The sequence below is a fragment of the Taurulus bubalis genome, assembly GCF_910589615.1.
Source record: "Taurulus bubalis genome assembly, chromosome: 14".
Lineage (NCBI taxonomy): Eukaryota > Metazoa > Chordata > Actinopteri > Perciformes > Cottidae > Taurulus > Taurulus bubalis.
This window is the reverse complement of record NC_136602.1, coordinates 10,364,316-10,389,612: the sequence shown is the minus strand read 5'-3', so window position 1 is coordinate 10,389,612 and position 25,297 is coordinate 10,364,316. Positions and strand designations below refer to the sequence as shown.

At 40.9% G+C, this 25,297-nt stretch overlaps 1 protein-coding gene across 1 annotated transcript; it reads left to right on the top strand.

Annotated features, from left to right (window-relative positions):
• Positions 1–13,103: 13,103 nt before the first annotated feature.
• On the top strand, positions 13,104–24,824 carry add3b (adducin 3 (gamma) b; the record flags this gene model as incomplete). Its single annotated transcript, XM_079230172.1, has 14 exons — positions 13,104–13,271; positions 14,318–14,462; positions 15,131–15,282; positions 16,135–16,215; positions 16,914–17,063; positions 17,365–17,508; positions 18,398–18,496; positions 19,583–19,756; positions 20,965–21,225; positions 21,423–21,539; positions 22,232–22,318; positions 22,865–22,988; positions 24,313–24,408; positions 24,583–24,824. The coding sequence occupies 14 exons, from the start codon at positions 13,104–13,106 to the stop codon at positions 24,822–24,824; spliced, it is 2,040 nt and encodes a 679-aa protein (XP_079086298.1).
• Between the last annotated feature and the right edge of the window lie 473 nt (positions 24,825–25,297).

Sequence of the window (25,297 nt, the reverse complement as noted above, 5' to 3'; positions counted from 1 at the left end):
AAAATGTCATGGCAATCTATCTGATATTTGTTGAGATATTTCAGCCTGGAACAAAGTGTTGGACTGAATATTGGCCATTGCCATCCCTAGTTGATTTTCCCTCGAAAGGCAGCAGCAAACAGAACCATTTTAAACTTTGATTTAAAAGAACTGTGGGTTGGAACATACCTCAGGTTTACTGATATGGGGATGGATGCCACAAACAATTGAATGCTGCCTCTCCAGACTCTGGGGAAAGCAAACCTGCCCCAGACAAGCTGAGAGCTCTGGATGGTTCATAACATAGCTGCAGATCAGACATCTATTTTGTCCAAATCGTCCAGCGCTAAAAATCAATAGCAGTTTTTTAAAATCACATTTTTTGACAAGAACCCAGTGCAAAGATTTGAGAAATGCGAGGTACTGTCTTGTGAGGAATCTAGCAGTCGAGTTTTGAATAAGCTGCAGCATTTTAGAGAGAGCTATGGACCGTTTACAAGGCCACTGTGACTCATGGACACATGACCCGACTTTGCCAGGAGTGCTTTTGACTGACAGGATTTCACTATTTGTTGAAATGCTGAAAAATGATGGCATATAAAAAAAAGGAAAATCTTATTTAGCTGAAACACTGATGCAGACAGTGGTGCTAAAGTCCCAGGCTTGAAGACTTTTCAGAAAGATGATTGAGCATTGTCTGACAATGCATCTGACGAATCTATCCAAAATGTTTTTCACTGTTTGGTGAAAGATACCCTTAAATACTTTTTTGTCTACTTTAAAAATAATTGTATCCTCAATCAAAAAGCAGTTCTTCAACACCGTGGACAATTCAGCTGCATCAACAAGGAATCGTTTCACACTTTGTTTAACAATCCTTTCAACATGAGAAAAAAAATTTCTTAAGCCCATTCTCTCATTTCCGAAGATGAATTGTATCTGGGAATCTAAACTGTCAGCTGTGGCCAAAGTTAAGTGAAGTTTCGACTCAGAAGACTGTGTTTGCTGCATTCTGCACTGATGGTCCTATCCTCTATCCTAAAAAATCAAGTGACTCTCTCGCTGCTGTCACCTTTAAAGTAGCATAGGCAGCAGCAGGACTAAAGTTTCAATGTGAATGACCAGATAGCACCTCCTCTCCATCAGTGGCGCTCTTGTACGCTTCTGGAGGGGAGAACAGCAACTTCGAGTGTTTGCAACCAAATATCAGATCGGAATCCACCTTGAGGGAGGGTCCACATAGAAAGTAATCGTGTTTTTTAGAAATGCATATGGTCGGTCAACTGTCGGTCAACCATTTTTAGTATTTCAAGAACTATTGGGTACTATTGGCATTTTGTACAGACATTCTTGGACTCCAGAGGATGAATCCTGATTAATTTGTCATCCCTTAACATTTAATGTAGCACCACCCAGCAGGTCAAATTTTCACTTTCTAGTAAAGTATCTAAATATCTAGAAGAGGAATTGGCACAAAATGCACAGGAACATTCATACTCCAGGATGAATCATACTGACTTTGTTGATCCCCTGACATTTCCTCCAGCACCAACATGCAGTGTACATTTTTTCGATTTTAGTCAAACGTCTCAACAACAGATGGATTGTCTGGAAATTTGGTGCAGAAACTAAAGGATCAATTCTAACAATATTGGTGATGCCTTAACTTATCATCCAGCACATCATGTCTAATTCTTTGGTTTATTACTAAATACTTGCAGAGGTAATGATAGTCCCATCAGACTCGGCTTTACGTTCAGGTGTGTCCTTATTAGCAGATATTAGCATGCTGACACTAAACTAGCCAAAAGAACTGCTGTGCCTGGTAGCCTCATATGATTAAAGACTCTTAGTCTTCTTAAACCAGAAACATGAAAGAGGAAAAATGTAACAAAATTAAAGTCAGCTTCAACAGATTTAATATTTCTTAACGGTTTTCCTCACTTGACACACAACAATGAAAAATGTTATCATAAGTACCAGCCTGATGAGGGGCGACAAAACATAGCATTACATTAAGATTAGATAAGCCATTTACGCAACTCTGCGCTAAATGGCTCTGCTACAGTAACATAATGTCTTCTGGCACAGTGAAAACCTTCAAGTATTCAATGATAATAACATCAAGAGCCACCCGGGGATCAAGTTCAGGTGCAAGTTGGACATTGTCGCTGAATATAGTCTGATCGCTCTCCTCAAGGATCTTGGGGAAAATAACAAGACAAATGCGCTCAAGTTTTTTTTGTAATTGCCTCTGCAACACCCAATCTGAGAAGGATATGTGTTTATTCAAAGCTACGGTGTTGGGAGTTCACTGTGCTGCAAACAAGTCTAAAATATTCTTTTATTCTTCAGCTGTAACATCGAAAACAGTTTTTGATGTCCCACACATGAATCCAAGTGACCAGGTGTGTTATGTGAAAAACTCAGTGTGGTATTTCAGATCCCAAATACTTTTGTTCCTTTGAAAAAGCCCAGGAAGATCAAACAACTAATTGGGCACTCTGGGGACAATAAAAAGGTAACAAATTGCACAGTCTGCATGTGAGAAAATCTGCTTCACACATCCTAACATTCAATTTCTTCTCGACATTGTTTTACATTAGAAAGTTCTTGTATCACTCTTACTCATATGGCATATCAAAGTATTACAACCCTCAGAAGAGTGATCATCCACACCATCATCTCAGTCATTAAAAGTCAGTGAAAGTAACTTTTAATGACATGTTCCCTTGTTATTCTACTAGAAATAACTAAAAAATAATTGTGTTTTAAAGTCCAATGTTAGAAACCATTCCTTGACCTAGAAACTATAGAAAGTTTCTCAGCATGTGTTAAATATTTATCTCAAACCGGCTCTCTTATTACCTACACTTACAGGGCCATGTTGTTGCTTCTTAGTTATAATGTTCTACCAAATATCTCAAAATATATGGATGGACATATTTTCTGGGCAGGTCGGCCTTGAGCCAGAGAACCATTGATTACATTTTGGTAGTGGTCCAGAGATGGGATTTCAACCATTAGACAGTTATTGTTTTTAATCCATAACTATGAATTTACAGCAGATAGAGGCTTGATTACAAATGCTGAGGGTGTGTCTGTGGGGTTTAGGAATCAATTTAAGGTTTAACTGACCCGACGAGTGTGGTTGTTGTGCGGGCAGGTTTTGGCGGAGCTTGGCGGTCTTAAAGTCCTTCTCAGTTTGATACTATTAAGCCTGAAGCCTCCATGAGTCTGGGCTTTAGCCAGGTTTAGAAAACTGCAGGACAAGAAAATGATGATCACAGGGGGGATGTGCTTTTAATGTTTTTCATTTTAATGAAGTTTGCTTTCCATTCTTTACCCCTGCCTACCCGATTCTTTGCAGGAGTAGTAATTGCCTTACAGGGATTCTGGAGCAGCGCAGTAGTCGGCCACTGCGTTAGATATCCATCTATGCCTCTGTTCCTGGGGTAATTAAGGTTTGGAGTCACCTCAGGAGATATTGTGGCTCCTCATACTAGCTGGCTTTAGCAATCTGTGTCAAAGAGTAGGGGGTAATTTAACGGCAAACTAAGCCAGAGTGCAAGAGTTAGGAAAGTGCCTCATGTCCTCCTGAGTGAACCTGTCTGAATCCATTGGTATTGTTTGAGATGACAGAGGCATAATTGTTTAAAGAAAGGGGCTATTTTTGTCTTTATTATGGTGCTGCAGAAGAAAATTATACTATATCTGCAACAGCCGTTAGGCTACCTAGGGTCCTCCACCATTCAAATATTAACGCTATGGAGCGTCCTGTTGTCAAGCAAATTACTTGGTTCACAAATATAATGGATTCCATTATAGACTGGAAAAGAGTTTTTGTCCCCAATTTTCCGAGACATAGTGAGGCGAAACATTATTTGCACGGTAACAAATATAGAAGCCTTAGAATTCTACTATCAGTTATGATATATCAATAAAGAAGTACATCTATATAATTAAGGCAGCAGTGCATCCCAGTTGGCTTCATCACAACCACAACAACAGTTAATTGCTTTGTGCCTGAGACAGCCTCTTCAACTAGTTTGGAATATGGTCTGACAGCAGCCTGTCCTTCCAACATAAAGTGAAACCACAGTTGGGGCTTTGCCTTTTAGATCAGAGCCTTTCTTCTTTTTCTCTGTGGCGAGTGGGGCCGGCTCTGAGCTCTGGTAAGGGGGTGCAGGGAGCCAAGATTGGTCCAGCCAGTCAATAAGGGCAGTCTGATTAGCATTTTTACCCTATCTGTGAGTTTCTATCGAAGGAGCTGGTGGTGTAAATGACCAAAGCAAACGTCTTGGCGAGTGCTTGAATGACAGGACTGCAACACAAGAATGGCAAGCTGCAAAGACTCTTGAATACAAAGACCATAGCCCTGTAGCCCCAAGGGAGAAGCTGTGATCTATTTACAAAACTGTTGGGCCCTGTGATAAGTAACGGCATCAGAGTCAAACACTGGTGGTGGTGCATGCTGGTGTTGTTGCCTACATGAAAGCAGCTCAAGAAAGAACCAGAACTCTCATCTCCAGCGTGTCTTCCTGACAAGATCTGTCTCAGACTATCTCTGCCACTGCAGATCATCCTTTCACTGCTAGATTAAGGTGATGTGCTTCACATATGAGCCATTCAAAGGTGTGTGTGTGTGTGTGTGTGTGTGTGTGTGTGTGTGTGGTTGGTTACATGTTTTAAGGTGATGCTTAGGTTTGATGCCAGTGCTTCTGACAAGTCACAGTCACGCGTACAAATGCTCTCCTCTGTAAAATATCTGCTCTTTTGCTTCATAGTTGTCTCAGCGTTGTGTCCTTGATGAATATCTCATGGAAACACACACAACATTCTACGCAAGACAACACAAAAGGGCAAAATTAGTTTTTTCAGTCATTGTTTTGTAGAATTCAGATCTGAGAATTAGACCCACATATTCACCGAAAATGTAATATGTCCTTGACAAGTTCAGCTCATTGGTTTCTTTCATGCTTTTCAAAGCTTATTTAGCAGTGTATGTGAGATGAAACAGAGTTATTTGTGCCGTATTTGTCACATCTGTTACATCAACGTACCTGACATGATCCCTCTTATGCTCCATGATGTTTCGCTGGAGCCAATTTTTGTGATCATGTCACCACTCTCCGCCGAAGAAGCCCTGAAGAAGATCCTTCATATATTGATGCCATGTTTATGCTTAAATACTCATGAACCTGATATTCAGTTGAAGGTTGCTGGGGGGAAAATAAAGCAATCTGCTTCGAACTAGTTACAATGAAAACATTTCTTTAGAATTCCACTGCAAATTATAGTTGAAGGATTTACTTCTTTGACCTCTAATATGTATGATTTACTGTATATATTTAAATAACTTTACCAATCTTATAGATTCCTGTCATATTTTAATATAAACCATTGTTGACAGTTGTAGTTTGACTCCGCAGCAGAAACAAACTGAAGTAAGTTTTTCCCAAATCTGAAGCAGAAAACCTGCAGCCCAAAGCTACTGACCATCGACAGAGTGACATTCCCTGCTTTCACTGCCCTAAGCTTCTTATTTTCTTGATTTTCCAGATAGCTGGTTCAGCCTGTCCAAAAAACAAATGAGAGAGCAAGCGTGAGAGTGTTTGTGACAGGAGGAGAACCAAGAGGAGAGGTGACATATTTGACTGTCATCATGTTTGCAGAGTCCTCACTAGATGGCAGTGTAGTGTAGGAATATTGTTTGACAAGTTTTACCAGACATGGCATAATTTTAGAAACTTTATCTCTATGTGTGTGTGTGTGTGTGTGTGTGTGTGTGTGTGTGTGTGTGTGTGTGTGTGTGTGTGTGTGCGCGCGCGTGTGTGTGTGTGTGTGGGTATAACACAAATTAAATAACTGCTCAAAATTATACTGGTATGGAGGAAGTGTCTGAATCTCACCATTTGTATGTTTATTTGAATATGTGACCTTTGACCTCACGGGGTGCACTCTTTGGCTGGGGCCATTCTGTGGGTGTGGTTCAGTGGTTGCAGAAAACGCAGGAAATGAATGTTTTATCAGCCTGTGCAAAGACAACAACAACAGCGTAGTGGAGGGAACGAGAAAGGTCTATATTTAAATAAAATCATCAGAGGGCAGTTTCCTGTTGGTTTTTCTTCCAAAACATTTGGATTTTTTTCAGATGGATAAAATCTGTGTTTATCAAGAACATAAATATTATATGATAGGTTTCAAAGCAGAGCCTTGTTGAGCTGGAATCTAAACAATAAGCGAACACGTTACTCTCTTGGTGCTTCTTGATGGGGTTTTAAGTGCCTTTAATCTTTTTTGAGAAGACAAACAGCACCCATACCCACCTATCACAGGCATGCATCCCACATATACTGCCTGGTATATTCAGGAGGTGCAGTAAAGAGGGAGAGCAGCACATCCCACTCACTCACTGTTAGAGAGTACGTGGGAGGAGGTGATAGCGGGCAAACATTCACTGTGTGCAATGTCCTCCTCGGCAGCAAAATTTAGAAACATGAAGCACACTCAATATGCAGAGGAAAAATATGCCTGACAGGAAATTGCTGCAGTTTTCCTCCATTTATGGTTAGATACAGATTTACTAGTAATTCCTGCTTAATAAAGTATTTGATTTTTTCATTTTCTAGTTTTGAAGTGCTTAAAATCATAAGATTTAGGGAAATATGCCAGCACTACAGCTAAGAAGGATTAATATATAATAAATGTCGGGGGTGAAGGCTCGTCCCTCCCATTTTTTCAGTCCAGTCCAGTCCAATCTGAAAGCTTGGTCTCCAGAACCTCCTCTGACAAGTTCCCCTGCTTTCCTGTGAGAATAGGCAGCCGCCGTCACAGAGGAGCCGAGGGAGTTCAGGAGATCAGAGGCAAAGCAGCAGTTGCCTCTCTTCTGGGAAACCAGATGACCCTCTTCAAAGTGATAATGTAAACAGCTAGTAACTGCTGCAACCGTGGGAGTTTGAAGTAAAAACCTGAGGAATTCTCCTGCAGGATAAGTTTAAAAAGGGAACAACACCGTAAGTTGTATTCTTTTTGATATTTTTACCTTATTGAAACGATGTTTGCTGGAGCTAAGAACAAAGCACATGCGTTATGTGGCATGGTGCAATTTTGTAACCGGTGGGGTTTGAAGCTCTGGAAGAGTAAGAGGTTAATTTTAATGCGCTGTTCGCAGATAAAAGACACTTTACGTGATACAGGTTTTTGTGAGACAATTTCCACACAAAAAAGACATGGTGTATATGTGTTCTGTGCAGTACCTTTTCTTTGAGCATTAACATCTATGTTTACAGCATTCTGAAGCTCAAACATTGAGGTAGCTCTTCATTGCTATACTGGCCTGTCTGCAGCTGCACTATCAACTCCAGCTGCAGAGGCTTTAAACAGCTGCTTTCAATTAATGTCGCTCTCCCCCCCCCCCCTTACCATGAACAAGCATTTGTTGACTTTAGATGTGGGGTTCAGGCAGAAACAGGATTTCGTAACATGTGTGCCTGGTGATGTGAGTTATAGACCGCCATAAAACTAAAAAGGCAGGTCTTGATCCACACTCTTTCACCCGTGCAATGGATTGTTCCTGTTCACATTTTTACAGTTTCCATTTTACGAATTTTACGTTCGATTAAGTTTTATGATGTCATCAGCTTGTCGCTCAGTGAATGTCGTAATAAATTGCATTATTTTACTGCAGTATATTTGGATGCTTTTCAGTTTGTAGTAAATGTCAGGTTTTTGCATAAATGTTTGAGGTTTACAGGAATTTTACAGCATTACTAAATTGAAAATCAGCACTTCCTTTTTCCCAGGTTGTTGGTTACAAGGTGACACATATGAGGGATCTGTTAGCTCGACCACAACCTATAGTAAAAGTGAACCGCACACTAACCACTAGATCTCCAACATGGAGGCCATCCAAAGACAACCAGTATAGGGACGACAGCCAGCTCTATTTCCCCACCACTGCAATGTGTGTGTATGTATGTTTCCATGCATGTGTGTGTCCCAATGCGATTCTACACCCAAAAGCTGTGAAGGCACCGATCCAACTGTAACAATGTAAATTGTTTCAGGTTCAAAGTGTGCTCTGTTGTTGCCACCCACCCTGCTGTGGGAGTGGAGCGGGGCCATTTTTAGCAAATCGGGATATATTCTGTGTGAAGTTGTCAAAACAATGGCATTGTTTTGTAGCAGAAATACAAACTCTGTGGTACAAGTTCTCTTTTCTCTCCAACCACTCCGAGGTTAATGCAAAAGCTTTAGTTTGGGGATTATGCAAATGAATATTTTAATGTATAACATTCCTGGAAAACTACACCCTCTTTGCTCAGCAACATTTGATTGTGTTACCATTCCCACAAATTTGAATTATGGTTGTAAATAATACACACGTGATAAGTCATTTATATTGCCCAAATGTCCATCAAGTTAGACAGTGCCTCATCAGAATCAGAATAATGTATTGCGAGGTGGAAGGTGCATAACAATAAACAATAAACAGTGCAATAATTGAGACAAAATTTCAGAAATATGGTAAACAAACAAACAGATAACAGTACGTTAAAACAAGTATATGTTATAAAATAAAAGTGGCATGTGTATTTTTTAAAGAAAAGATGTGCAAGGAAATTGTCCTGGGGAAGAGTCAGAGTCAGAGGGGGTCCCGGGCTTTGTTGATGAATCATAAACACCAAGTGAGCCACATAAACCGAATGATATTAACTTAGTTATATTGTCTGCATAACAGAATGCCTGGAGAACCGCACAGATAACTCACGTGAAAACATATACAGTTTTAGGTTTTACAGGTATGTAAAAGGTGGTCTACAACTCTTTGTGGTTCATGATCATTCATGTTTTTGAGGGCAAACCATCACCTGTGTCGGGTAGACTACTGGGGAAATAATATCTAAATATCTTTAAAAAACAAAAAAGATTCACAGATTATTGTGCTGCCATAAGGCGCTAAACAATTTTGCACATGGGGCAACGGGTCAGGTTGAGTTGATATAAAAAGGTGCCCAGCAATGGCCAAAGTATAATTACCAGAAATGGTTATCTTAACGGGGTCTGGCAAAACTATGAAAGGGTTTTGGCCAATATATCAAAAATGTCCATAGTTGGATGGGAAACAGTTGTGAATTCAATCTTGTAGGTGATCAATACAGAAGGGCTGTAATTAAAGAGGGAATACAATGGCCCTTTCCTTTGTGCTTTAATTACAAGGAAGAACAATCAGTGAAGGAGGCAGAACAACTGGAGTTCTATTTGCTTCTCCTCATTGTGTTTCCATGTGGAGTTCTATTTTCTCTTTTCATGCATTTTTCAGAGAACAGACTCTTGTCTGTAAAAGTGGACGTTATCTGGCAGAGATTCACTCTTCTCCTAATTCAGGCTCAGACAAGAGACATGCGTACGTATTGGTTACCATGGCAACTGTGCTGGAAACAGGCCTGAGACAAAGTTGTCATTTCCCCCCCTCCACATCAATCATGATAAGAATGTTACATCTGTTGCTCCGGGTGTTTGTAGTGCTTTCTGAGTGGTTCCCAATAAACCGTGATGATGATGATTGTCTATTCATTCATTGTTCCCAATGACAAAGATCCACTGAACACTCTAGTCTGTGTTATTCTCGTCATGCAGTACTTTGGTGACATCTGCGGTACCTGAGAGTATACATGATGAATTTAGAGTATCATCCGGCAGCTTGAAGCAAGACTCTGCAGATCCCACAGATTATTTTTCATTCCGAAGAATCTTGCAGCTGAAAAATAGGTTTTATGATCAAACAAAATCATTATCATAATATCCAATGAACCAAATCACCTAAAGCTGGCTTTGTTGTAGTCCAGTACTTATGTACATCATCAGCTATGAGGTGTTTTATTATTAATGACCTGAGAATAAAGCAGTCCAGAAGAGCTATCAAAAAAGTGTGGTAAAAATGGGAAAACCCTGTGCAACAGTTGTACAACATGTGCTCTTAAGCTTTTGTCAAATTTGAGAAAATGACCTCCATGATGTCATTATCAGCTTGGACTTGGAGGCAACACATGTATAACATACAACGTCTGTGTTACAAATTGGGGTGAGAAAGACATGCCCTGTTAACAGGCAGGGAGGGTCTAATGAAAGAATGAAACACACTATTGAGTTGCATCATGGGAAGTAGTGACTAGGGACTAAAAGTCCAGATATCTGGAGTTCCATTATTAATTTCACTCACAAGTCATTACACTCCAGAGAGGTAGATCACCGCGATAAAATTAATATCTAATCACATGATTCATATTTGTGTATGGCCTACTGCAGGCCAAAAGGTGGCTTTATGCATCCTTGCGTTTTCAGTACAACATGCTCTGTCTGCCATGGTGCCAGACTTTTTTTAAGCTCAACCAAAGTTCAACCGTGACATGATGCTGATTGTTATTCTTTGTACTGATGTCTCTCTCACAGCTTTTACTGTGGATTCCAGGCACCATTTGTGTGTCTGCATGTGGAAGTTATTTCCAGGGGAGTAGCAGGTTTGTGACAAGACAAAGGTGTGCTTTTATCTGCGGACATCATTATCCTCCACAGTAATCTGTATGAATGAGACGTCGACTAATAACGCCTGACATTTGGTCAATGCTTTCAAGATAGACTGCCCTCGCTGAAAAGTTCAAATAGTCAGCAAGAATGCGGGGGCTGGCGGGTGGGAGGATGTTGAGTGTGTGTTTAGTGTGTGTTTGTGTGTGTGGAGACATTTAAGCTTGTATGTGGTTTCGGTGGGAGCTCGGCCAGAAACAGGGAGGCAGGGTTTCAGGGTTTCGGGGTTTGAGGGTTCACACAGCCCTGGAGTGAGGAAGTTCTGCTTTTCATTACATCAAACCCATATGTCCACATTTCTGCTCCGCCTCCCAGACTGCACTCTATGTCCTGACATTGTTATGTCAGTCAGTCTCTCTCTCTCTCTTGCTCCCAAAATCTAGATATGTGTGTGTCTGATTGGGTGGGATTAAAGGGGTAATGACTCGGGCAGGGGCAGGGTGCTGGGAAAATGAGAGATTCCTGAGTTGCCTTCACTTAAATTGGACAGCATTTGAATTTCGCTACACTACTCTGTGGAGAGACCGGCCAGCACGACAGAGAAGAGTTGAGAGCTACAAAGGCTGCAAAGCTTCGCATTCGCTTTAATCTTGATCTTATTTCCCGTTTACAGTTTGAGGACCAATTTAATTCGCTTGAAGAAAAGCAGCGTGCAAGTCTTTTCTGTAACAACCGAGCACACGGCTCCATTAGCTGGTGTTATTATCGCTATATTATAATTAGATGATCTTATATGCTATTTGACTCGCAAGAAAGCAAAGCCAGCACATTTAGTGATGATCATTTTGCTGTTCAATGTGACCAATGGTGGACAGATATACTGCATGTCTGATGTAGTTTAGTATAGTATAGTGTTGCACATGGCTTTACTTTAGAATGATCAGGGTACATTGTGTTTGTAGGATTGAGTCGAAAGTGAATAAAATAAATCAGAAATAGTATTGTGTTTCCTCCTAGAGAGAATAGCTGCGTTTCATTGCTTTCTTAGAGGCAACCTCCTATATTGTAGAAAACTTTTTTTTGGGTAGGAAGCACTCACTTTTTTGAGGGAAGCACTTGTTCTGGCTTTGAAGTGCTTCTGTTTTGTTATGGCTGGGCCATATAGCTTTGTTGAAAACCTTCACTGAGGGGTCATGGCAACACAGGAGCCTCAGTTATTTATGAAATGAGGTGGTAAGAAGCTAATGAATCACGCACGCACGCACACACACACACACACACACACACACACACACACACACACACACACACACACACACACACACACACACACACATAGATAAAGTATCTAAAATTATGCGAGAGAGAACGGGGGGCAAAACAGATCACAAACTCTGGCTCAAACGCAGAAACTACAAGCCGGTACAGAAAAGCTACAGTGTTGTTGTAAAGAAGAGCCTAAAAAGCTGTCGGCTGGTCCTGAGTGGCCATTCCTTTGTCCCGCTGCATACATAAGACCCGGTGGTGGGTGGATAAGTGAAGTCACATGGTCACTTTTCCTTTTTTCCCACACAAACACACCCACACCCTCCTCCATGCAGCCGCTCTTCACTCTTCTTCATCTCGCCACTCACCCGCAGCAGGCAGCCTGCGCCGTCTGGAGACTGTAGCGGCGCCAAGTTGCGCTCTTTCACACAATGTATCAGAGTCGGGACTAATATCCTGGAGCCTCTTGTTTTTAGGAAACTCGACACCTCACCGTCCGGAGCCTGTGAACTCACGAATTGAGCACTTTGTTTCAGGTAACTATCAACTTACAGTAACAGTTTTACTCCTCGTGGGTTTGTGTTCGCTTCTGCTACCATACCCCCCCTCCCTCCCGCGGTACTTTTCGCAGTATAAAAGTGGTTTAAAGTTGTAATTTGACGCCGTGTACTGAGTGTTCTGGAGGGCATTCTCCTGCAAAACCACCGGTAGAAGTTTACGTTGGGTTTGCAGGCCTAATGTAACGTAGTGCTGGCCGGGTCTCCTTCATCCATCCACCCCCACATTCAGGTACCACGGCGGCACTAAAGGTGCTAACTGCTATTCAAGCGAGCTTATTTACATGAGGCCTACCTTTGTTTACTGTTGTCGATGCTTTTATAGCTTCTGGGTGAGCGGTGGAAGTGGGGAGGCTTTTATGAGTCGGCCTCCATCTGTGTGGAGAAGAAATAGACAGTGAGATTTTTATAGCTAAGAACCCACAAAGTAAGAGGAAACTAAACCAGTGAGAATGAGAGTTGTTGGTTCACATTCACTGCTGTGTTATTGCATTGTAATTACCTCTGTGAATACTACATTGAGTTTACAGCTGCAGTGACTAACTCATATTTTTTTTTGCACATCAACAGCTTTGCACTCACAAAGCAGCATCAATCATAAGACAACGTCCTCCCCGTGTTTGTCCTCATCCCTGTTATTACATGAGTCACCACAGCACCCATACAGTGTCTTTCCTGGTGAAACAACAACCCGTCGCCTTGACAGCCTGGATGTGAAGTAAGCCGCGTTTTTTCATCTTTTTGTTACAGATCCCAGAGGAAGAGTAGGAGGACATGAGCCTGGTGGAGGTGAGGCAGGCGGCGGGGTCCCTCACCCTGTCCTTGTCCAACAATGACAGTGACCCGGAGTACCTCCGCAGCAAGAACATGTCGCCGGACCTGAGGCAGGACTTCAATATGATGGAGCAGAAGAAGAGGGTCACCCAGATCTTGCAGAGTCCAGTATGTAGCTCGCAGCTCCGTATAAGTGCCCTCCTACACACTAGCTTTCAGCGTGTATGAGTAATAAACCGAGCTTTCAAAGCCGGAGAGGCACCTTCACTCAAGGCCGAATGAAATGCATTGTTATTTTCCATTTATTTGAGGGTTATTTCATACACGCTGATGGGTTTAGCTGTGGTTTACACTGCAGCTGGAATGAAATGTACCGTCACACATAGGCAACTTGTTTTTAAAAGGAAGAATAGACATATTTTAACACATTTCTGATATACTTAAAATACACAATATCTGTATTGTAAGCTAGAGCTAAAACAGCTAGTCCATTCAAAGATTAGTCGATTAACTCGCAACAATTTTGATCATCGATTAAACATTTACATACGATTTTAAGCACGTTCTCTGGTTCTGAAAAAAGGTTGGCTTTATTTGTCTTGCACAATATTAAGGGTTGGAAAACAAAACACGGAATATAAACGGGCAATCTTGCTATGTTTGGATAATCAGGAGCTTAAGCCATTAACCGGTAATGAACATATTCTTTGGTTGTCGCCCTAATTGTAGTATTTGTCTTTCATTCTGCACCCATATACTGCAGGAGAAAATATCTCAGTGCAGTGGAGTTAGATGAAGTAAACACATGTCAATGAAGTGCATCGAAATAAGACAAGCTCACACTCTGTGATTGCATAACAGGCCCAACAAGTGGAGCTCATCTCATCACCATGGGAACCATGGTTGGATGAAGCAGAATGCTGGAGCTTAGCTGCATATGAGGAAAAAAAAGTGCTGTTTCAAGACTCACAGGCTACTTTTGAAGGCAAACATTAATTGTAAGGTTTAATTCGATCCCCCTGCTTCTACTCAAGTCCTTTTCACAGGCATACAAAGAGGTTTCAAGTTGTCTTTGGTGATTTGTTTACAGATTTAATAAGCATGCTGTGCTCCCTGGCATCCTGAGGTGTTGAAGTGAGATACGGTTAGGCTATGTTTATAGTGTTGCTCGTTAAATGAGCCGTACAATAAACTCTCTTTTTTTTTGTCTACAGGTGTTTAAAGATGAGTTGGAAGGTCTGATTGAGGATCAGATGACGAAGGGCAACAACCCTACAGGTCTTCTGGCTCTGAGACAGATTGCTGACCTGGTCATGGCCAGCACCATGGGAGGGGCAGGCCCTCTGACTTCGCCCATCAGTGAGTAGCAGTGTGTTTGTGTGTGTAATTGTCTCAAATCTCTCCATCTATCTCCCTTTTCGGGTCTGATTGTCATTCACTGTGTCTGCGTGTGCATTATGCAGGCTGAATATCTTCATTGTCAGACTCCTGTGACACTGAGCAACAACCCTGAAACAGCAGAGAAGGCAGAAAGCTGTTTACAGCATTCTTCATTGTCAGTGTTCCTATTAAGTAGCCAGACCTCATGATAAGTCTTGGTAATGATGCAGCCATTTGGAAAGTGGATTATGTTTGCCTAACCTCTTGGTCTTATGTGTCTGTGGAGGTCACAGAGATCACTCAGAACTGGAAATGTTCAGGAAAAATGTCACTGATGGAAATATCGATGGGGTTGCCGAGGCAGAGCCATCTCTATAAGAAGCTAAAGTGGCTGTAATAGATAAGGGTCCTGTATCATTAAATGCCTTTTTATGGTGTTGCAGCCCAAAAATACCCTTCGGTTTCTCCATGGGAATTCTGAGATAGGCCCTTTTTAAGCTTCATCTGAAGAGACTCCCTGGGATGTTTTTACTTTATATACTGTAGGAGCAAACCATGTCATCACCATTCTAGATGTTTGAAAAAAAATACAAATGTACTGTTGTTGGTGCATCACAAGTTGCTGATGATAGTATGTCTCGTGGCAGGCATTGGGATGGTGACTCCAGTGAATGACTTGTTTGGCATCGAGTCTCCCTCCTTTGCCAAAGGGGAGAAGCAGAGTCGCTGCAGGCTGGCCAGCCTCTACAGGCTTGTTGACCTCTTCAGCTGGGCTCGTTTTACAAGCTCCTACAATACTGTGAGTACAACTTCTTGCTGCTCCATTGCACATCTGCTTACGTATGCCACACACGGTTTGTGTAACTTTATGTGTGCCTCATGTTTTATGGCTACTGGTAGGCTTAAAGGGAAATGCCTCTTAATTTTCAGAGCCCATATATTATTTATGGTTTGGAAAAGTCAGATTTGTGAATATGTACAGCTTCCCAACAGCAAGAACCCAAACTGAAATATGTGATGAACACCTGCGATGTCAAGATACAAGGCTCAGATTTTCCCCAAAGACTAAAGCCTAGAAAGTCAGTTTTCTCAACCCACACGCTGATTCTTTTAGTTTTTCAGAGTGAAGAGAGCTTTCCTTTGTGGTTCAGAGTTTCCTGTACCCTTGAATCTAGGAAATGGTTGCTCTGGGTAGCTGCTAATCCATCTTAAATAACTTTTTAAATAACAGTAGAGATCTGGTCTCCTGTGGCTTTGGTGCTTTTTGACCATGGCAAGAATACATTTATGAGGGAAACATTCCTGCAGAAGCATTATATGGTTCAGAAATACATATACACAAATGTGTCTACGTGTATGTATGTATGTATGTATATATATATATACATATATATACACACACACACGTATATACATGCATACACATATATACACTTATGTATGTGTATGTATATATATATATATATATATATATATATATATATATATATATATATATATATATATATATATATATATATTTAAGTCTTAGATTCTCCTGCCTGAGCTTAGTCAACATTGATTATACACTGGAGTAACATCACAGACGTTATTAATTTCATTGTAACCTAGATCGGTTTTGGATTTTAATAATACGTGCATTGTGTTTCAGGTCCGTGTCAGTAAAGAACAGGACCATGTTCTCATTAGTCCACGAGGTCTGTCTTTCGCTGAGGTGACGGCAGCAAATTTGGTAAGCACAATGACTGTTTTGTTGTCATTTTCTGATCATGAGTGCAGCCTGTTTTGTCCTGGAATTTTAAAACACGCACAGGGCAAAAAAAAAATGAATGTGTAAATGTTTGACTCGGATTATCAGTGTTCGGATTATCAGCGAATTTTAATCAATTTATCATGTGTACAGAAGATACATGATGAATTAGTTTGGCCTTAACGGCACTCTGTGGCGTTTTTGACTAGTAGTAGTGCTATGGAGTCATACACAGTAAAAAGTGTTATAATGATACCATCGAGTGTTTGGTGGTGTGGGTCCTTGTTTTATTTGTATGTCATGAATGCCCACAAGGGATCATACATGGCGTACAAATCCCAGCGAGGTTCTATGCACATTAGTATAATGAGCTGCATGCAGACAAAGAAGCATGAAGGTGACGCAATACACACACACATAGTAATGCTCCAGCAAGAGGTAGGGAAGAAGGAGACTGCTAGCAAGCAAACAAGGACGTAAATGATGCCGGTTTCAAAATATATTAAAGGGAAAAACTGCATTGCAGCTGTTTTACGAGGGAAGAAATAAATTCAACGCTTTGTCTGGCCTCAAGTAGCTTTGTTTGTTTACAAGAAAACTCCACAGGGTAACTTTAATGGTTCACATATTTTGTATTTAAAATAATGACCTGGTTCTTCTTTTTTTTCTGCCATGTTTAGGTGAAAGTAAACATAATTGGTGAGGTGGTGGACCAGGGTTCTACTGATCTGGGCATCGACCACTTTGGGTTTGCTCCTCATGCAGCCATTTACTCAATGCGCCCCGACGTGAGATGCATTATCCATATACATACCCCCGCTACAGCTGCTGTAAGTACACTCCAGGCGATATTAAATGAGCTTCATCTTAATCAAAGCATAAAAGCTGCTGCTAAATGATTATTTAGCAACCGGGTAAAAGGCTGAATTAAAAGCAGGCCCCTGCTACTTATTTTAGATGCAGACACCCTGTAATGGGCTTTTACAATTTCCTTTGAAGCTGGGCTGTAAAATGCACAGCGCATGATGAACATCACTGTGTAAAGTTTTGTTTGTGCCTGATAGCAAAAATATGTGCTTCTATTTATATGTCGGTGCGTCACAGCTTTTTGCTTTTATCCCATGCTAACAGGTGTCCTCGATGAAATGTGGAATCCTGCCCATTTCCCAGGAGGCTTTGCTTCTGGGAGATGTGAGCTGCTGTGGTTACCATGGCAGCCTGGATAATAAAGAGGAGAAGGTGGAGTTTCAGAAATCTCTGGGCCCGACTGCCAAGGTACTGTCAAACCAAGGGACTCCATTAGTGACAGGCTCACTTTCTCATGGGATAGCAGGTTTTGCAAGTCAGGTGTTATTTTATTAGACTGATTGCACAACTGGAACTGAAGTGTGTCACATGTTGTTACTAAAATTTAATGCATTTTTTTCTTTTTTGCTAACTAACCGTAAATATTTTGTCACCATCACTTTACAATTACATTAAGGGAACAGAACATTTGAAATACTTTTGACTCGTACAGTTTAGCATTTTTCGAAATACACTCATTTGTTTTAATTGCTGAAAGTCAAAGATTGATATTTGACTGCTGAATATGAAGCTAAAGCCAGGAGATGATTACCTTAGCATAACGACTGGAAGAAGGAGAAGGCAGTTAGCCCGGCAGTCCAGAGATAAACACTCTTGATTAAAAAAATCAACATGCTATTAGTGAGCAACAGAGGTGCTGATAGCTACCAGACTTTAAAATGTGAGAGTGGCATCGATCTTATCTAACTCCCACAAGAAAGTGAATATGCAAATTACTCATTCGCATAGATGACAGGGACAGACTATTAGAAACACCTGTCGACACCATCTATTCAGCTGTTGGTGCTCATATGTTCACCCTCGGGAGACAGCTTAGTTGATTGTGAAATTAGTTACGAAGTTCACCGTTCAAAATAACCAGAGGGGCACAATGAACAATACTATTCGGTTTAAGATGCAGGGATGTTATCAGCACTATGGGTTCCACAAATGTTGATAGGGGAATATTTTCTAATTAACAAACACATTGATTCATGTTGGCCATCTGGCCATGCTATAGTATTATCTCAGCTGGATTTGTTTAGCGTTTCATAGTGATTATGGTCGGCAGCTCAAGTGTTGCCCTTGTGTTTTTTAGGTGATGATCCTGAGGAACCACGGGCTGCTCGCTTTGGGAGAAACCGTAGAAGAGGCTTTTCACTACGTGTACCACTCACAGCAAGCGTGTGAAATCCAGGTATGGAAAGCTTGATCCTAATATTCTTGATACCACCTCTTCCTGATTATGACATGTAATTTGCTATATATTTGCCAGAGCAATTTCTGAACTTAAAGGTGGCCTGATTAAACCTTTACACATTTATAAGTTAACTACAATTCAATTCAATTCAGTTTATTATATATAGCCCATCATCGCAAATACAAGTTTGCCTCGGAGGGCTTTACAATCTGTACACATGACATCCCTGTCCCGGGACCTCACATCGGATCAGGAAAAACTCCCCCAATAAAGATAGTAAAAACCCTTTCACAGGGAAAAAAAGGGGAAGAAACCTGAGGGAGAGCAACAGAGGAGGATCCCTCTCCCCGGATGGACAGAAGCAATAGATGTCATGTGGCCAGAATGAATAACGTAACAGAGTTACAGCACATTCAATGAATAGGACAGAAATTATTCATATAATGAGTAGAAGGCATGGTCCATGATCCAGATAGCCACGATCCATTAAGCAGAAGGAGGTAGAGAGGAGGGGCATCAGCAGGGCCATGGCAGCTACATGTGTTTAAATCACTTTATCATTACTATCACAAGCATTTTTCTCATTTCACCTTTCTCAATCTTTTCCATTTCTTCTATGAATGAGTCAGACTTCGTAGTCAATAACAAGGTAATACTGCAGTTCCTGAAATGAAAGCAAAGCTGATGTCTAACATACAGAATGTTTGAACAAAGCTAAGTCAAATATGTGACAGAGAGCACTATTCAGAGTCAGAGCCAGGTGGAACCCTGCAGTGTTTCTGAGAAACTCCTGCTGGGTTTTTTCGGGGAAGCAGTTGGTTTGTTTTTTCATCATCCCAGTGTGTTCTATTGTTTAGCCCTTATGTCTTATAATTACATTTCTTTCTAAATAAAAATCCTACTGTATCTTAGAAGTCAAAATATGACATTCTCTAAATAAGCTTTGACATTGCAGAATACAAATTAATTAATTAGGGGAAAAACATCAGTCATTTTCTAGAGAATAATAATAATATGTCTTGTAACTCCAAAAGTAAGAAACGTGTATCCCAGAATCATTGATTTTCCTTTGTTTAACTTTAGGTGAATGCTTTGGGGTGTTCAGGCAGCGTGGACAACCTGGTGCTCCTGGACAGAGAGAAGTTTAAACCCCTGACCCAGGGAGTAGTCGCTGCTGGGTTGCTGATGGACAACGAGGTCAAGTGGAAAGTGGGCGAGGCCGAGCTCGAGTCCCTTATGAGGATGCTGGACAACCTGGTGAGCGAACCCTGACCTGTGCCTTTTACCCATGAGGCTTTGAGTTTCCTGTGTAAGGCGCTTCCTCAGGAAGTGTCTGATTAGGGAACACAATGAAGCTCGATATGTTTTTGTTAATCTAATCTGCAAAAAATTGCGTAATTGGATCAGCGGTTCAAGTTTTGTTGTTGTTGATACTCGTGTAATTACTGTGAGACCATGTTTTTCTGTCTGTGGCCAACATGCTGTCTGCAGGTTAACGATTTTGGTGCTGTGCAGTGCTCCTTTTCTGTCAATTTAAACCCTGCTAGACCACCACACTGCTAATGACCAGGCCCTGACAAGTTCTGTGGACACAGAAAATGTCAGATTGTCTGTTTTAGTGTGCGTCTCGCTAACAAGTGTGGCTGGAGTGAGCTGCAGCTGTGTTAGCTCTGTGTGATCATAGCCCGCCCACAATCATAGCTTCCAGATGGCGAGGCATGCTGTGGGCAGTCACATCCACAGAGACCACACAGTCACTTGGTGTAAGGACTCTGGTGTATGCAATTTTGGAAATTGGATGTCTCCGAGCCTTGAATATGGCGCTAGGTGCAAATGCCAGTACACCCAATGCAACAGGCAGTCTGAAGGTGCGTTCTGCTATTGTTCATAGCAATGTATAAGTTAATCAAGCCTATACACAAAAAATGCTTGAAAACTGTGCAGTGGCAGTCAACAATAATGTGAATAAATGATGGCCTGCCCACATTGTGGCAATCAAAGCCCAAAGCAGGTTGTTTTTTTCGGTGGCAAACTCGTCATACTGCCTGCGAGAAAATGCCAATTTTGATTTTGATTGTAGTGTTGCACTGTCAGCTTCAGACTACACTCTGCACCCACTGCGAGTTCCCATCGGTTTTCTAGTTGTCTCTCTCGTCTTTGATGTATTGTTAACAACACACTGCTTTAAACCAAAGTTTTATCTTTTTCCTCTGAAACTGGGCACATCTGCAAAAACGCTGTTTGTATATACAGTGTTGTTGAAATATTTAGAAGCATTGTCTAAGTGGATCTTGGGTGGCCTGTGCATCCTTTGAATTTTGTATCTTTTATATTTTGTATTTGATCATTCTTATTTAATGGGTGTGATCTGGAGAACACAAAAAAATACTGCAAAGAACACAAGAGAAAGAACATTGTTAATTTAGTATGTTAGAGCAATGCCTCCTTTTCGTGTGACCTTCTAGGGATACAGAACAGGCTACTCTTATAGGAACCCCATCGTCCGTGAAAAACCCCGCTCTAAGAACGACGTGGAGATCCCTGCCACGGTGTCAGCTGTGTCGCTGGAGGACAGTGAGCTGGGTCTGCGAAGCCCCTTCAAGTTTATGGCGCAGAAACAGCAACGAGAAAGGACCCGGTGGCTCAACTCGCCCAACAGCTACTTGAGGGTCAATGTTCCTGAACATTCACCCAGCGGGGATGTCAGCCCCAGAACCAAGACCATGGTGCGTTGATTTTTCATGTCAAACTGTAACAAGGAATTTAATAATCTAGCCCTTGCGGTTTTTGCCTCGAAAGGAAATAGTGAGCTGGGGAGCAGCTATTCCTTTGTATTAGCCTGCCCTCTTGTGGTCAGTTCGAAAAATACAATTTGGTCTTATTTGAGTTCTTCCCCCAATTTGTACTTATTCCTTTTTCTCAGTGGATGAAGTCGTCAGAGCCCGGCAATAGCATCGGCACACCAATAAAGATTGAGGACCCCAACCAGTTTGTCCCACTCAACACTAATCCCACGGAGGTTTTGGATAAGAGGAACAAGGTCAGTTGAAACATCACACGGCATATATATATAATTCTCAACCTCAAAGACGCCCAAATAATTAATTATTATTGTCTGCATCGTATCATTATTAGAGTTGGTATTTTCAAAAGGCACATCCCGTTTAAGCTCAAATATACTATTTTAACATTGCATTCTCTGTGTGTTCGTATGTATATATGTATATTTATATATATTCGATAAATTGCAGCCGATCAATATGTTTTGGCAAGTAAGGCTGCAACTAACAACTATTTTGCTCATTGATTGATTTGCCATTTATTTCCTCTATTACTTGTTTTTGTCGATATTATAATTTTCCACAGCCCAAGTTGATATTGCCAAATTGGTTGTTGTATTCAATCAACAGTTAAAACAATTAAAATGTACTTTGCTGTCATATATGACAAAGAACAGAATCAAATTCCTACATTTAAGGATCTGGAACCAGCGAATGTTGGTTTGTTGACCAAATAAACGATTACTAGACGGGTTGATACAGCTCTACTGACTCCCTGGGAGCTGCAGTCCATACAGAATCAATCACAAAGATGATGATCAATTGAAGAACTCTTTGGTCATTTGCTGTATTGTTGAGTGTTTATAACAGTATGACACACATATATTGTATGTGTAATGTCAAATATTCCAGAACCAAGTTTAATATGATTTTGTTGCTCACATTTGTTCAGATAAAAGAAATGCACAGAGACCTGATGACTTCCGGACCAAAATCACAGTTACTATCAGGCATTGTCGTGGACACCATAAAAGGCCCTGTGAGTATATTTAACATTTGTAAAAAGGTACAAAGTCAAAGGTGCAGCCACACTGCATGTGTCACTGTGTTCTAGTTTTAATTGCTGAAGCACATTTTCTAAAACACTGCTGCAGCTTTTAAATCATGAAGCACAATCACCACGGCCCTTTCAGATTACTACAACACTACCATTCACTCAAGACATTTAACTAATGAGCCACAAAAGTTGTTTTTAAATCATAGCATTCAACCAAAGACAAAAAAGAAAGTACTAAACGTTTTTACACCTAGATCAATAAAAATGGCTATTATTAAGTTATCAAAGTCACATTTTTGCACAGGGGGAAAAAAAGCCTGCCTTAGTGTGCAATAGTCCTTCTGTTTCATGGTTGAGTCCTTTTAACTTCACCAACAATGTGATTCAAACCACTTTTAGTCTTTTGTATGGAAACATAAATGTATAACCAGTTGTCCTTGTTACCCGTGAGCAATCACTTCTATGCCCTAAAATAAATGCATTACATCAGGTGTCCATAACATCTTTTTATTCTCTCCTGTCAATCAGGCTTTCATCGTCGAGGACGAGGAGCAGACTCGCTCTCTTCCCCCCAACCCTTTCAATGAGCTCACGGAGAGAGTGCTGCAGGAATACAAGAGCCTGGTAGAAAGAAAGCAGCAAGGCCAAGAAGGTAGCCAATAGGTTCCTTTTCTAGTACAAAGCCTTAAAGTGCTCTATTGCTCTTAAGCGGCACAGAAAACCTCTACTTAATGTAATCCTTCTTGGGTTTACACAAGCTCATATCTGACATCATCCCATGTAGATTATGGGTGTATGGCGTTTTTAAGTTAATCCTTAATGTTCAAAGAGGTCATGAAATTGAGATGGGGAGACGGAGCTTATCTCAAAGTTTAACAGCAATCTCTGACTTCACCAAGCAAGGCCAAAAAGAAGTAGTTCAAACTAGAATTTCGGACCCAATAAATGCAGATTTTAGTAGAACCATGGAATCAAATAGAAGTTGTTTGTCTTTTAAATTAAAGAAACACACATCATGCATTATTGCATAGATTGCAATGACTATGTCTCGATGATTATTTGGGTGCAATGCTAATATTGTAGTTGTATATGTTCCAAAGGTTTGCTGTACTTCATGACAGCAGTCTCACACACCTGTGGTCCATGCAGTTAATTAGTCCGTCCAGTCAGAGTGCTCGGTTCCTGCCTGGAGGAAATGTTGGAACTATGTTCACTGAAATGAGGATATTCCTGCAAAAACGTTCGCAGGAAAACAATGTCAGTCCATGGTTTCACTCTTTCTCTAAGCTAAGAAGTCAACTCACAGGGACGGGGAGAAATGAGATGAAAAGACATTGGTCTTGTCAGACTATTCATGTCTTGGTTATGACTGCAGACAGTGAAATGTGGGCGCAGGAGGGAAACATTTTTACAGCTGTGGATGGAGCACCTTTATTTTTTGACTATCTCAAGAACAATGTGTCAGCCTTGGAGCACATCAGCGAATAGAGATTGATACAAATGTAGCAATGTTGTTAAACCAGTTTTTAGTTGCAACATGGCAATGCCGTGCCCTGTTCTTTAGCGCCATCATGAGGTTTTGATTGAAATGTCCTGGATTGGATTGCCATGAAATCGGCTCTAGACATTCATGTCCCCTTCTGGATGAATTGTAATTACTGTTGTGATCCCTTCATTTTTCATTCAGCGCCATCATCAGGTCAAAAAATATATTTTCTGGTATTTTGTTTTATCATGAAATCGGGGGGGGGCATAGTCTCAGCTGTGCTTTGAATCTGACTTTAACATGTAGCTCAAAGCAGCCTCACAGAGCAACTAGCATGGCTGTAGACTCATAGTCCTGTTGCTTCTGGAAAGAGTGAAAATTCTAAAACAATTCTGAGCAACATGAATTTGTTAATCTAATAGGCCTCACTCACTTACACAGTGGCTTTATTGAAAGACTGACCTCTGGTGACTTTAATCCTTTTTTACAGAAGATGATGATGCCACTGATGCAGAGGAGATGACAACATTTGATGGTTCAACTATCTCCCTCTCGCTCTCTCCCATAATGACGCCAGCTAAACACGGTAATTAGCTAGCCAATAGCTATTGAAGTTATAATGATTTGAAATTGTCAGCAGTAGCCGCTTGTTTGCTTCTGTGTTTTACATCCATCTGGTGTAATCTGTAAAAAAAAAAAGCCTTGCGATGCACTTCTCGTCTGCATCCTCGCTCACTGACGGGGTTTCATCTTTTGACAGACGCGATACCCAACGGGAAAGACCACCTAGAAGAGACGGACGAGGATCTGAGCATCGAGGTATCCAACCTGAGTTTGAGCACTTCAGAAACAGTCGAAATCTCTATTACATCGAATGAGAAGACGGGGGAGGCTCAGACCCCGGAGAGCCAGACCAAGAAAAAGAAAAATAAGTTCCGCACGCCTTCATTCTTGAAAAAAAGCAAGAAAAGGAAGGATGAGAAAGAAAAAGTAGAGGCCTGAGGTCATTTGCTGTAAAAACAATCAGTGTTTGGCTTGGGAAACGTCTGGATTGCCTTCTTAATTTCAATCTGGTTGAAGGGAATGAAATGTATCGTTTAGTCAGAAAGTCTCCCAGGAGGTTGATTTTAAAGCCTTCCCTCATTTACAGCTATTATTTAATGTGAAAGTTTTTCCAAGAGGTGCCAGCAAATGGTAATATGAAAGTTTTTTCCTCACGAGGACCTGTGATTAACCACTCCCAAAGGGCTCAGTAAAGACAAATCAAATGTGCAAAACTGCTAATCTGTGGTTATTACCCATATTTTAATGGGATTTAAAATCAACGGTTATGAAAACATCAGATTACAGGTTACGTTCTTGTGTTTTTTTCCTCCTTTTTGCACAAGTTCATTGTTGAATGTAGACTGAAAGCTAAGAAAATTGTTTTTATAATTCTTAAATTGAACAATCACACTAGTTGCGTGTAACAGTGA